This window comes from Camellia sinensis, chromosome 2, assembly GCF_055761805.1.
Source record: "Camellia sinensis isolate YWXY chromosome 2, ASM5576180v1, whole genome shotgun sequence".
NCBI lineage: Eukaryota > Viridiplantae > Streptophyta > Magnoliopsida > Ericales > Theaceae > Camellia > Camellia sinensis.
This window is the reverse complement of record NC_138962.1, coordinates 72,181,275-72,195,503: the sequence shown is the minus strand read 5'-3', so window position 1 is coordinate 72,195,503 and position 14,229 is coordinate 72,181,275. Positions and strand designations below refer to the sequence as shown.

The window sequence follows — 14,229 nt, the reverse complement described above, 5'->3', positions numbered from 1 at the left end:
TTTATCTAAAATAAGTCATAAATCCAGTAACAATGTGGATAATGACTGGGACAAACTATTGTTTTTTGGTCTGTGAGAATAACATGCTTTTCAATTTTTAAGGCAATAAAACAAGTGGCCTTAGGCCTTTGTTTTAACATTGTTTTGCTTTTTTTATTTCTTTGTGAATTTTTTATTTAAGTTTTAAAATGTTAGAACTTTAATTACATCTATGTCTTAGATTTTTGTTTAAAATATATTAAATGTGAAATTTTAACAAAAAATCAAAACTTTAAAAGTTCATATAATAATTAAATTTAACTATTTCAAATAATTAAATTTTAATTTATAATAGCACATAATAATATGCATTTTTAAAGTTTGTTGTAAGTTGGTTTGATGTGACTAATCCTAAAGATACAAATAGAGACTCTACTCATATTTATTTTACAGTATATTTTCTTGTTTTGTTTTCGTCACAGTATCAAACTCGACGCATCTATACTTTGTAATAGGTATGTTGTGCATCAAAATGACACAATTTTGATCCTTTTAAAGTTGACTCGTTTTTTCGTTTTTTTGTTTACAATTGAAAATTTATTTTTATTTTATTTTGTGCACAAGATCCCTCTTTTAACATCTTACTAGAGGCAATTGATTGATTAAACACTAATTTTTGCATGGTATGGTACACGCACAATCTTCATTTGTTAAGATAATTTTTATTTTTTTTTAGCCCATTTCTTTCATTTGTATCTGTTATCATTGCCTGTGATTCAATGTGATAATGTTCATTGCCTTTTAAATTTTATTGGTCAACATAATTATGCATATTTAATTATTTTATAGAATCCGATTTATTAAAGAAGAGGGAATCTATTAACTAATAGAATTACACGCAATATTATAATTTTAAACAATTAAAATTTACTATTAAAATTGAATGAACAATTTAAATATAAATAAAGGGTAAATACCATGTTTAATGATATCCAAACGTAAATATCTTACCAATATTGAGGTTTTGTTTGTTGCAATTTAAAAATTAATTCATTAACCAAATAAGTTAATTTTGTTAAAAGAATTTGAATAATCCATTTTGCAAACTTATTTTCCGTCCAAAAACTCATGGAAAATGCTCCATAGAAATATTTTTTTTCAACGAATAGAGAAATTATCAAATTTGAATTTAATGAAAATTTAAAAAGATAAAGTAGTGGAGATAATTTTTTTACCAAATTTTATCATATAAATAAAAAAAATTTACTAAGATTTAGAATCAAATTAAATGAAAAAAAGAATAGTCAAGACTTGAAGATGTTTTTTTTTTTTTTTTTTAGTATATATAAACTAAAGGGTAATAACAAATGCATCTTTTGAAATTTATTTAAAATATGAATTATTTTTTGTAATTTTAGAAATTACAAATACCTCACTTGTCAAAAAAATTTATTTAACAGAATTAATAAAAATAAATAAAATTTATGACTACTCTCATCTACAATAACAAAATTATCAGAATTGTTAATTGAAATATATTTATAACATTATTAAAAATTATTAGTTGAATTAATTATCTATTAATAAAATAAATTATTTGTTATGCAATTAGAAAGTTGAAAGAACGGGATATAATGTTTAGAATCACAAAAAATAATTCTTATTTCAAGCAAATCTTAAAAGATATATTTGTAATTTTTTTTTATTTTCTTAGTTATGACTCCCATAAGATTAGGTTATAATATTCACGCATCGTTTGTTTAGGCAAAAAATATTTTTTAAAAAATATTTTTTGTATTTTTTGTTATTTGCTACAACAAAAAAAAAAAACAAAAGTCAACAAAAAAAATATTTTTTATACTCAATAAAAAAACAAACTTATTTAAGTAAAAAATACTTTTCACCTTTAAAAAGTAAAAAATATTTTTCAAATTAAAATTTTACTAATATCACCACACTGCCACTCTTACCTTCACCATTACGACCATCGTCACTATTGCCGTTCTCATCCCCGCCGTCATCACTCCACCACCATGTCACCGCCACCACTCTCATCTCCCCCTTCCCTTTCCCTTTCCCCTTCCCCTTTACATTCACATTTGCCTTTGGTCCATCCTTACCAATTTTTTGTATTCCGTCCGAAAAACAAAGCGAGTGTATTATTTAGCGGATAGCTTCCTGTTGGGCTCGTGGGAGTCCACTGCGGATCCTGTTTTGATAATCTGAATCGTTAATGTGTAGAAATCGTTAAGTATTATATGTTTGTAAAAAATCATATTAATCGAATATTGATAGTTACTTGATCAAATCAGTTTGTATATATAAAAAAATAGACGTTGAAAAAATAAACGATTAACAGAAATCTAATTCGATGAGATAACTATCGATATCCAATCAATATAATTTTTTATAAACATATAGTACTTAATAAATTTTATACATTAAATAATTCAAATTATTAAAATAAAACTTATAATAAACCTCTCCAAACTCAATAATACCCTTCAATCTGAATGGAAAGAAAACCCAGCCCATTTACCTAAACTTAAAAGAAAGGCCAAATCATTGGATAAATAGCTTTTATTGTACATTGTTGCGCCATTGAGAATGTAAAAGTCAGATCAAATACAGAGACATCACTTACGTACCCTCTGCACAGACACGTATCATTATTGTATTTAGTATGAAAACGACCCTCCCTGATTGTGTACGTATTTTTTCTCTCTCTCTCGCAATCTGATCGCAAAGGAATCTCAAAAGTTTATAGACTCTACAAATTAAAATGACTTTCTTGCACAGATAAGACTGGTGGTTGAGCCATCTCTCCTTTTTCATTTTTGCTCTTTTGGCTTTTCTCAAAGTTTTCCAGGTGAGGAACAGAGCTCTTCTCTGTTTTTGTTTTTTCTAATTTTGTTTTGGCTGTACATGCATATCTGATTACAACTTGTTTTTGAGGTTGGTTTCTGGATTTTTGATCTATTTGATCAATTGGGTCTTTGATCAGTCTTGCTTATACTGTTTCTATGTATTCAATTTCAATTGGGTTTTAGTTATAATCTTGATTTCAGATGGGTTTTGTCTTTAAATACAGTGATGATTTGGGGTTCTTGGCTCTTCAAACTAGCGATTGTTTATGGGGTTTAATCTCTGTCGTTGATTTTAGATCAGATTTTCAGGGTCAAATTAATCTCAGTATGTTGCTACAAATTGGGTTTTATTTATTTATAATATTGTTCATCGGTATGCTGAGGAATTGGATTTTTCTCAGCATACCCTATGTTATACAGATGTTGCTTCACTGTTCTTATTTTTCTTTTTAATTCTTCAGTTTAGTACAAATTAGAAGTTTTCAACTTTTTAATCTGTTGCCAACTTAATTATCAAAAGGTGCAACAAATGTTGTAGATTCATACTATGCTATTGTTTTATGAACATTTTCTATTTTGAATATCAAATCATTGTTTCATAGTCTTCTTGGTGTAGATGTTAATTGTAAAATTCAGCTATACAGATACAAAAATGTTCTATTTTAGTCCTATGGTTCATTATTTTTGTTTTTGTGTGGCTTTAATGGGTTATCTTATTTCTTGTTGTTTGATGCAGGTATTCAGATATTTTTTCTCATTTGTGTTGCTTTAGCACATTGTTGAATTCATCTGAATTATTGGTAAATGGGATCCGAAGGGCCTCCCACGGTAACAATCCATGTGACGGGTTTTAAGAAATTCCATGGAGTTTCAGAGAATCCAACCGAGACGATTGTTAGTAATCTTAAAGATTTTATGAAGAAAAAGGGTTTTCCCAAAGGGCTGATCCTTGGAAGTTGCAGCATTCTTGAGACTGCAGGACAAGGTGCCCTTGTCCCCTTATATCAGACATTGCAATCTGCTGTGAGCACGAAGGATTCTGAATCATCAAATTCCGGGGGAGTTATTTGGGTCAGTTGCTCACTTGTCAATTAAACTAATATTGTTTTACATTTTTTCCAGCTTCTCTCTCTTGAGAAAATGTTTAGATGGCATGGTATTCTGTTAGGGTACGTAATATGACCTTAGCCATTCTCTGAGCCTGCCATGATCATTTCAAATTTTTTATTTTTTATTCTCCTATTGAGAATGAATCTAGAAATCATAGTTGTTGGCTCCTTTGTAATGTATAGACAGCAATTACTACATGAAGAAGATTGAATTTATGGACTTTGAACAACAGTAAGCTGTTCCTGTATTCGGGAATTATATGATTGTACTCGAGAATCTTAACCTGAAGACTAGTATGATACAATCTTAGATTGTGTGAACATTGTTCTGGATTCAACTTCTTTCTCTTTTCTTTTTTTTAAAGAAAAGTACATTTATGCTTTGGTTTAAGTGCCATTGTCAAAACCTGTTTAGCTTTCTGCCGAGACTAGCCATCTTGCATGATAGTATCAATATTTTCACAAAACTTCTATGTTGTCATATTTAATAAGCTATATTCGTTTAAGGTGATATTAAACCAATTAGCATTACGTATCTGTGCATCAAAATTCATCCCTCTTTTGACAAAACTTCTTCAGGTACACTTTGGGGTCAATAGTGGTGCCACAAGGTTTGCTATTGAGAAGCAAGCTGTCAATGAGGCTACTTTTCGCTGTCCAGATGAGATGGGATGGAAGCCTCAGGTCAGTATATAAACTCCCTAGGATATTCTCCATTCAATTTTAAAATTTTGTGATTTATGATTTAATTTACCTGACTGCCTTAAACTTATTATTGCAGAACGTCCCTATTATTCCCGCAGATGGTGGAATTTCACGAACACGAGAGGTAACTGGATTTTGTCATCTTTTTCATGATCAAGGTTTTTATTTTATTTTTTATTTTGGGGTATTTAGGTAATCTTTGTTTTTAGAGTGCAGATTTGTTAGTTGTTTGTTTGGTGGTTTGGGTATTATACCCTTTTCTTATTTAGATTTTTTTGATAAGTAAATCTTTTAAAGTTCTTATCTTATTTGGAATATGTTGAGCCCTAATTACTTTGGAAATACTTTTGAATTTTTGGGAATCCCAAGTCTTGTTAAATAGTCTATGCGTCTATTTAAGCTAGCCCGGTGGAAAAATTTATATTGCAGATTCAACTTTTAATGATGAGTGAGACTCCATGCGATTCCTAGAAAACCTTAGTGAGGTTCTAAATTTTTTACGCTTGATTTTTCGTAAGCCTCTGCATCAAGAAGCTGCCAGCCTGCCACTACGACATCCAGCCTTTTCATTATGACTTAAGACACTAAGACCACCTTGATCCTAAACCCTAATGTAGTTTTGGTTTACTGGAATGAAATAAAATGGAATGGAATGACCATTCCTTAGCCTCCCAAGGGAATAACTATTCCCTTACAATGGCGAATGATGATTTCAATTGTAATACAATTTTGTATCATTTTTTTAATGAACCAAATGTGTGAATGGATATTATGATGGAATGATCATTTCATTCCACTTAATTCTAGTTAACCAAATTGAGCATAAAAGAACTAATCACTAAAATCTGGAATCCCTGCTTTCCAGAATTATCAAAATTTACCCCAATAATCTTCCAAGTTACCACTTTCAAATTCACACCCTAAACAGCCACAAATCTCTTTATACCATTATCTGCAAACCTTAATCCCAACTTTCTAGCAACTAGCTTATATTTTGAAGCCTTAGCTCACCAAATTTGGTTGTAGGGGAGAGAGAGAGAGAGAGAGAGAGAGAGAGACTCCAGTATAAGCCTGGATTTCCCTAAATAATGCCGAGGATTTGAAAAAAAGAAAAAGAAAGAAAATAATAATGAAAACTGCAAAATACAAGTGTTTAAACATCTCAACTTGTTATCTTTGTTGATGGTTGATTTCTCTCTTTCTATATAGATTTTATCCTTTAAAGTAGAGAGGCACTAGGAAGACATGTTGCTTATGGAAACAACTCAAAAATGACAACTGACTATAGGGCAGGTCATACATCTACATTCTGCAGTAGAAACAATGGCAATATCCGATGTCCTCATTTCTGCCACTTGCAAGTTGCAGCGTTAAAAATCAAGTAAAATGTTGATTAAAAATTGGTGTCTTGTTTTGCAATTTGTAAATCTACTTGAGAATCATGCTTCTTATATGAAATTCCATCAATGCACCCAAGCATGCCGATTTTATAGTTTCCTTCATTTTATGTAGTTTGTTTGGCTTATGTTAGCCTGTATGAACTGGTATTAACAAATATGATGTTTTTATTTGTTTTATACCAAAGAGAATTGAAATGAATTGAACACTAGAAATCTTTTGACATTATTGGTTGTCGATTTATTTTGCTTTTTGACTTCCTTCCTGGCAGTTAAACAGAACACACCTGAATTTTAAGCAACTAGTACTTGTAGAATTTTAACTCAGAAAATTGGAGTTATGAATTATGATTAAATCTAATCCAAAATTTTTGAGTCCTGCCTAGAGGTGATGGCATAAAATTTAACTTCTTGTTCTTGCTGCTAACTAACTAGTAAATATTGGACCTGTTTGGTACAACTTCTTGTAAGTTGAAAGTTGATAATCAAAAAACAAAAAAGCCAAAACACCCTTCCATTGGCTTCCAGATAATCATCTTTTTTCAGCTTATTTAAGCTATTTTGGCAAAATAAGCTATAAGTAAAAACTACACCAAACAGTCTAGCACAGACTCCCAAAGTAGAAAATGCTATAAGCAACTCATGTAACCTATTATGTCAACTGGTTGAGGAATTTCCTCCCTCTCCCATGATCAATGAAAATATTTCTCTAACCATAAGCTGCAAGTCGGTGTGGCTCCCATTCCCAAAACAGTTCCAAAATAATATTCTTTGATTACTTTTGAGGGCTCAAAAGTGCTTGTTAACCAATCTTTCCGTCTCATTGTCTAAGTCAAGTATTTGTTGCTTGTCCTAGTGGGATACTGAGCCCGCTAGTAAGCTTTCAGTAACCTAGATAGAAGTTTAATTGTCTGCCAAATGCTGCTATTCTCTTTGTATTGGAGATCTTTTTGCATTTTCAGTTCTTTGTTAATGCTTTATTGGTTATGCTCATATATAATTGATCTTAACTTGTGCAAAGGAGCCATCTTTGTTGATTATGTTGATCTCTCGCGTACAAATTGTGTGCACTCCTTTTCCTATACATTGAATTACAGTTAGAAAGGCAGGAAGAAATAGGAATATTGGAAGTCAGAAGAAAATGTGCATAATCTGACATGATATTGATATGCCATGCTTTATTCACTTGGATCCTTGTCAAATTGATATAGAAGAAATGTGAATAATCATTGCAATTCTAGATTTTTTATTTATTTTTTGATAAATCATTGCAATTCTACAATTTTATCGAAGCATTACCATAGTTGTCAAATCAAGAATCATATCGTAAATTGAAATCATAAATCGTGAATTAAAATCATAAATCGTGAATTGAATCAAATTGAGAATTGTAAGATTCAACACAAACTATAAAAATGATGTCAAATGGATTTTGGCACATTTATTTTAGCATGTGTTATACAATAATTCTTATTTAAGGACATGACTACATTTAATTGATAAGACCTTTGCCTTCGTAGCAAGAGATGTGGGCTCCAAATCCGACCAACCATTATCTATTCTCTCTTGGAATTCAAAAAATAAATTTAGAAACCTAAATAGAGTAGAATAAGAAGAAAGATTAAGTGGGCTACCCTAATATTGCTTGGTTGCCCTTAATTGGGAGGTTTTAGTGGGTGAGTTGTTGAAGATGGATGGTGATCATGTGTACTTTATTCTAGGAGTTGGAGGAGTTAAGGAATTTTTTCCACCCTTATATGTTGCCCACATTGATGATGGAGGTGACGACATTTGATGGAGGAGGTCTTGTTCAAGCCAGTTTAATGAAGTCTTTCTATGAAACCCTCAAGGTAAGGGTCTCCGTTTGGGATACTACAACACTGTCTGTAGAAATTTAATGTATAAAGAGAAATAGATAATTGTATTATTGATTGATGTGTTGTGTATATTACAAGGATTCCTATTATATAGGAGAGGATTTAGGAGTAGGTGGAGAGTAGGTGAGTGTGTGTGGTAGGTGGTAGTGGGTGTAGTAGGTGTAGATTTTAACAGTCCCCCGCAAACTCAAGGGGATAGGAACTAACCAACTTGAGTTTGGAGAGAGTAACTAAATAAGAAAATACATAAAAATAAAAGAGGATAGGAGACACTGTATGGTCGTGTCAGACCGTTGGTGAAGATACTAGATGGGTGTGTCATAACGTTGTAGAGGACACTGGATGGTTGTGTCATAACGTGGTAGAGGACACTGGATGGTTGTGTCATAACGGTGTAGAGGACACGGAATAGTTTATGGGGTCATGTCGGACCGTAGTTGGAGATACTGGATGATGGTGTATTTAGGCTACCCAAAAGATATACAAGTAGAGATATATATCGAGCCCTCAAAAGACGCGCCCTCAAAAGGCGCGCCCACTTCATCAGAAGTTGTGCCCCCGACAGAAAGCGTCGAGCCATCAAAAGGTGAGCCGGAGACGCAGCGAGGCACGTGAGTGACAGAGCGGCGTGTCGGCCGCGTCGTTTTTGTCTTTATAAACCAAAGCGAAGGCTGAGGCTTGGAAGCATAACAAACCAGTTGAAACCTCTTCGTTCTCTGGAACATCTGAAACATCTGTAACAGCCGAAATACTCAGCAACCCATAACATGGCCTCTTCTTCCCGTGGTCTGCTCACTCTCTTTCCAGACCTCAACGAGTCAACAAGAGAGAAAACTGGTGCGGTGGCACTGGAACCTCAACCAAGCGCCCCGGAGTTTGCTCCGTTGAACTTCCCTATGCGGTCTGTGGAGCAAAGAATGGCAGGGCAATCGGATGTGGAGGCAAATCAGTATACATTGAAGTCATGTGTGGAGACCATGACGGCAGTCACAAACTTGTCGCACCGGCTGCAGAGTAGGACAAATGAGGTGCAGCAGTTAAACGCCCAACTGGCTCTGCTCCAACGCATGTATAAGGATGTGCGAGCAGAGATAAGTGTGCTAAAGGCGGAAAACAAGGAGCTGAAGCGGAAGGCCACCGTGATGTTCCGATTTGGAGGGCCGCCATATGCTGCAGTGGAGGAGTATGGGGGAGTGAACGTGCTCGGTGGCGTGGAAAACACGGAGGCAGCACCGTCAAGGGCCGCTCAGGACGGAGGCAAGAAGAAGAGACCGGCGGCAGAGTAGAGAAGAAAATCCTGCCTGTAGATGTGGTTGTTTTGTTGTTGTTGTGTTTTTTTTTTTTTTTTTTTTTTGTGTTTTTTGTTTTTTGTTTTTTGTTTTTTTGTTTTGGTGTAAAATGGTGATCGAGGTTGATCCCCTGATATGAATAAAATGACAAGGTGGTGGAATGTTGTTGGTGAGATTTTGTGTTGTTGTTTGGTGTAATAATAAAAATAAAAGAAAATAAAACAATGGATAAAGAAAATAGATAAAAATAGTTGTGGATGGGGGATAAGAAAAAAACAGCGGTGTGATTTATTTATTTATTTATTTATTTATTTTTTGTTTTTTTTTTATTTGTTTTATTTATTTATTTTTGTTTGTGTTTTGAAAATAAAAGAAAAGAAATTAGAAGAGAAGTATGTGAATAAAATTGAAGAGAAATGTGTGAATGGGAAAGGAATAAAAAAAATAAATAAATAAATAAATAAATAAATAAAGAAAAAGGAAAAGTGAGATTCAAATGCGTGGGGTCGGGTGATGTTTTTTTTTTTTTTTTTTTTTTGGTGGAAAAGAAGAAATGATGGGTCTCTCAAAAAAAAAATAATAATAATAAAAAAAATAAAAATCGCTCATGAACACCACTCAGAGAGAGGGAAAGATTGAGTGGGTGTCTTGCCCCAAGAAAGGCTACCCACGTGATCCCACTAACCAACACAACACTTTTTCTTTTACTACCTTGTTTTTTTATTTTATTTTATTTTATTGTTTTTTTTATCTCTTCTTTTCAAAACAAAAAGATGATGGTGAGTGATGTGTGCGTGTGTCTTGATCCGCAGATGAATTAAAGATTCAGAACATAAATATATATAATGACGCACTGAGCCAAGGCCTGAGGATGGCTAATGACGCGAGTTAGGTACTCTGTTCGGACGCCCGGGAGGGCCAGAAGGCAGTGGTGGACGGGGAACTGGACTTCGCCGACGATGTGGAGTCGGTGGCGGAGGAGGAGATCGTAGTTCCGGTGGATGCTACCGCCGAGGGAGTTCTCGACTGGTGACGAGATCTAGGGTTTGGTGGCCGTTAACGGCGGTGATGTTGTTGGCGTTGCCGCTCTTCACGGTGGTGTCGTGCTGCTGCGACACCACCTTGCTCGCTAAAAATGGCGCACGAGCTCTGCCAGTCGGTAGTCAACAGTGAGGGAGTGGTGTCGGCGGCGAACCTGCGAACAGTGAGGGAGTGAGAGAGAGTGCGAAAGCCACGAAGAAGATTCGTGGAAGGAAATGATGGAGCGAAGCTTCTCTTCTTGCAGAGGTACGGCTGTGGAGAGCAGAAGGTATGTGTAGAAAATTTTAGCAGACTAGGTTGAGGTCCGGCGGGCAGCTAAGGTGAGGTTGCCGCCCGCCGGGAAAGCGAAAATATTAGGTTCTAAACCTGCTCTGATACCATGTTAAAATAGATGTATTATTGATTGATGTGTGGTGTATATTACAAGGATTCCTATTATATAGGAGTGGATTTGGGAGTAGGTGAGGAGTAGGTGGAGAGTAGGTGAGTGTGTGTGGTAAGTGGTAGTGGGTGTAGTAGGTGTAGATTTTAACACTGTCTAAGGTGACTACTCTCTTTGTTTGGTGCATGACTCATGGAAAGGTCCTCACTATTAACGGCTTGAGAAGGAGGAGGCAAGTGGATGTCTATTGGTGTTATATGTGCAAAAATGATAAGGAAAATGTGAGTGTCGAGAAGGGAATTGTGGTCCTTGATCCTATTCTTGTTTTGAGTGGAGTGGATGTTCCTAGACTTGTACTGTAACTTTTTCTCTTGGAGAGGTGCTCACATTGGGAGGAGGAGGAAGAAGGCTTGGTGTTAGTTTGGCCCATATAGCGATTATGTGGCTTCTGCGGGGGCAAAAGAGCATAGAAAAATTGTTGAAGGCAAAACAGTATCAATTTTGAGATTAAAGAGTAGTTTTGTGTCCATTTTGCATAGTTAATTTTTGGGGGTTAATCCGTCTTTGAATAATTTTTTGGATTTTGTGAGGCCTTTGAATAGGTTTTTGGTGTATAGTTGGTTTTCCTTTTCTTTCTGTATGAGCTGCACACCCTTGGTGTCTCTCTTTTATGAAATTTTTTATGCTTATATATATTAAAAAAAAAGGAATGAGTAAGGATTTTAAAATCGAAAACACTTTGAAAGGTATGTATGCTTATTGTTGAAAAAAGAAAAAAAGACGTGGAATCATTAGATCTAATTGACCTGATTCATATCTTATTAAACCATGTTTTTTATTTCACCAAAATAACAATAGATAATTTATGGGTTCAAATTATTTAACCTTGAAATCCTTAGAGATGGATTTGAATTTTTTTTGAGGGAAAAATAATAAAAAAGGGTTCAAAACATATTAGGTCTTACTAGATTTGATTGGATCCTCTTAAACCCTTTGATCACCAAAATAACAACAAATCATACATAGGTATTGATTTTTTTCATACAAATGCTCTTAAAAGTTGTATTATAACATTCACACCAAAAAAAGAGGTATAAGGAAGCTTGAATCTGACGAATTTGATGGTTTATAGAATTGCTTAATTGTAAAATATGAATCGAATTGTTAATCGTGCGATTCATCATCAATTATATACTAAAATAGATTCACCCATAGAATTGCATCAATCTATGCATGAATATTGAATTGAATCATGATTCGTAAGGTTATGATAACATAGTAATTAATATAATTATCTTTAACAAAATTTGAAAAATGTGACACATACAAAATATTTTATGAACTAAAATTACTTTAGTACTATATCATGTAAAATGCCCCTCTATTTTGGTTTTATTTTTGTGTCGCGTTTGATGCATTTACATTTGTCGTGTATCCTAAAGTGCATGTCACTGTCGGTATTCACCTAATGCAAATGGATATCAATAGGATTTTAGGACAATAAAACAAAGTCCAATTAGTACACATTAATGTGTGTTTGGGAGGGGAAAGATTGAGTACACACCTAACTTTTGACATAATACACAAAGTGGTGGTCCCAAGACTTGAACCCATAATCTCAAGGTTATTAGGTTAAGTCTTAACCATTGAACCAATGTGACCTAAATTTTTTTGTTCTTCTTTTTGTTCAATTCATTCATTTTGTAGTATGTTCGTGTTTATGCTGTATATACAGACTACTCTTCCCGTTGAGGAGATTACGAAGACCTTGGCAAAGATGGGTTATGAGGTGATGACCTCTGAAGATGCTGGTCGATTTGTTTGCAACTATGTATATTATCATTCGCTCCGCTTTGCAGAGCAAAATGGGATGAAATCACTCTTTGTACATGTGCCTCTCTTCTTGTCAATAGACGAAGAGACCCAAATGCGATTTGCTGCTTCCTTGTTGGAGGTACTTGCCTCTTTACACTAGTATTCTACTATTGGCTTTGTTTGATCTTATGTCTGGAAGCATATTTGCCTGTATTGATATTGCCCATGTATGTGGTGTGCGATGGAGCATGTTTGTTTGGTGCTTTTGATAATAAACAGTTAAAATGTATGTGAAGGGGGAAATGCAATTTATTGTGGCACATACATCTCTTGTATTTTCTGTGATCTTCTTCAAAAGTTATTGTCCGAATGTTCAAACAAACTTTAATGCTAATTGCCAATAAAAATCGCTGCTCACCAACCTACCTCCATTATTAGAATGTCGACTCATTTGTATGTAATACTAGTCTTGCTTTGCATACTGTGGTTTTGCTCTCAAAATACTTTCATGTGGTTAGCATATGGTTGGAGTTTGACTTTTTGTGACATTTTATATGAAAATTTAAAAAATGTGAGCTTTTCATTGATAAAAAAAAGTGATCAAGCGTCTAGCCTCTCACAAACTTGCAAAAAAATTAAGTATACGTAACCTCTCACGCCACTCCTTTCCATATTCCGTTATTTGTATATGGATTTAGAAGTTTCAACACCACATCACAAAATCAGAGTGGCTTAATGCTTCTCATCTACTTAGGGTCCCTCCAGATTGCAACCAGCTATTTACTTACCAAAACACGCAGTCTATTTATCATTTGTTGAAGCATGTTATATTCAATTATATGTGCTTGCAGGCTGCTCTTGTATCATAATGTGTCTGTCACTGCTAGTGTTTGTCGATTTGAAGGTTTGCCCTGATGCCCTATTAGATTGTTGTTTTTATGGCTTTTTGTTGAAGCTTCAAGCACACGGATGTGGTGTTCATTAAGTTGGAACCCTTCGACATTTTTGTCCCTGTAGATTTGATCTGTTGGTACTTGTTGAAATAGACATTATTTGGGGATTAAGAATCTAATTTGCTTTTCTTTTTTTCTTTTTTTGATGAAATTTTTTTCTTCAACTGCAACCAACTACTTGTAATGTGAGTTGTTATTACCGTTTTAATTATTTATCCGAGTTTTTGGTGTCAAAATGATCCAGTTCATACATTCTGAACATTGCTAGAGTCTGGTTCCAATCTGAATTTGAGTTGGATCATCATATTGGCCAAAAATGGAGGGAGATTAGAGAATCCATTGTGTTAATTTTGGCATGTAAATAATTTAAATTAAAGTTCTAAGCTTAATTGAGGGAGTGCTCTTGAAATAAGGTCATAAAAGGTGCTTCAGAAGGCCCCTTCTCCAACACTAGAGATGGCCACGCTTGTTGGCATAGACGAATTCAGGATTGTAAGGGAGAACAAAAAGACATTGTCAAATTGAAAATACAATATGGATTTTTATCAATATTAAAGATGAATAATATTACTATTAATTAGGCATTCTTTATCAAAATATTGTTGATAGAACCGTGGCTGTGTGTTAAGGGATTTCATATTTGTGATTCGGTGTAAATTTCGGGAGCATCATGAGGTTGTTCTTTGAGAATAAAACAATACAATTTGCCTAACTGAAAAACTTTTTTGAACATGTACATATATATAGGTGTCATTTGATAACCTTTACCGTTTTTAGTTTTTTTGTTTAAAATAAATATTATACATGTTTAATTT

The 14,229-nt window shown here is 34.0% G+C and overlaps 1 protein-coding gene across 12 annotated transcripts; it reads left to right on the top strand.

The window, feature by feature from the left end:
* The first annotated feature begins 2,507 nt into the window (after positions 1 to 2,507).
* On the top strand, positions 2,508 to 14,011 carry LOC114267236 (uncharacterized). Of its 12 annotated transcripts, XM_082914809.1 has the most exons (7): positions 2,554 to 2,686; positions 2,779 to 2,848; positions 3,583 to 3,917; positions 4,535 to 4,639; positions 4,737 to 4,784; positions 12,382 to 12,600; positions 13,313 to 13,650. In XM_082914809.1, the coding sequence occupies exons 3-7, from the start codon at positions 3,651 to 3,653 to the stop codon at positions 13,328 to 13,330; spliced, it is 657 nt and encodes a 218-aa protein (XP_082770935.1). In that variant the 5' UTR covers positions 2,554 to 2,686; positions 2,779 to 2,848; positions 3,583 to 3,650; the 3' UTR covers positions 13,331 to 13,650. The 12 variants fall into 12 exon arrangements, with proteins under 12 accessions (XP_082770933.1, XP_082770934.1, XP_082770935.1 ...); XM_082914807.1 differs by lacking the exon at positions 13,313 to 13,650 and having other exon boundaries at positions 2,508 to 2,686; positions 12,382 to 12,882; XM_082914811.1 differs by lacking the exon at positions 2,779 to 2,848 and having other exon boundaries at positions 2,588 to 2,686.
* The last annotated feature ends 218 nt before the right edge of the window (positions 14,012 to 14,229 follow it).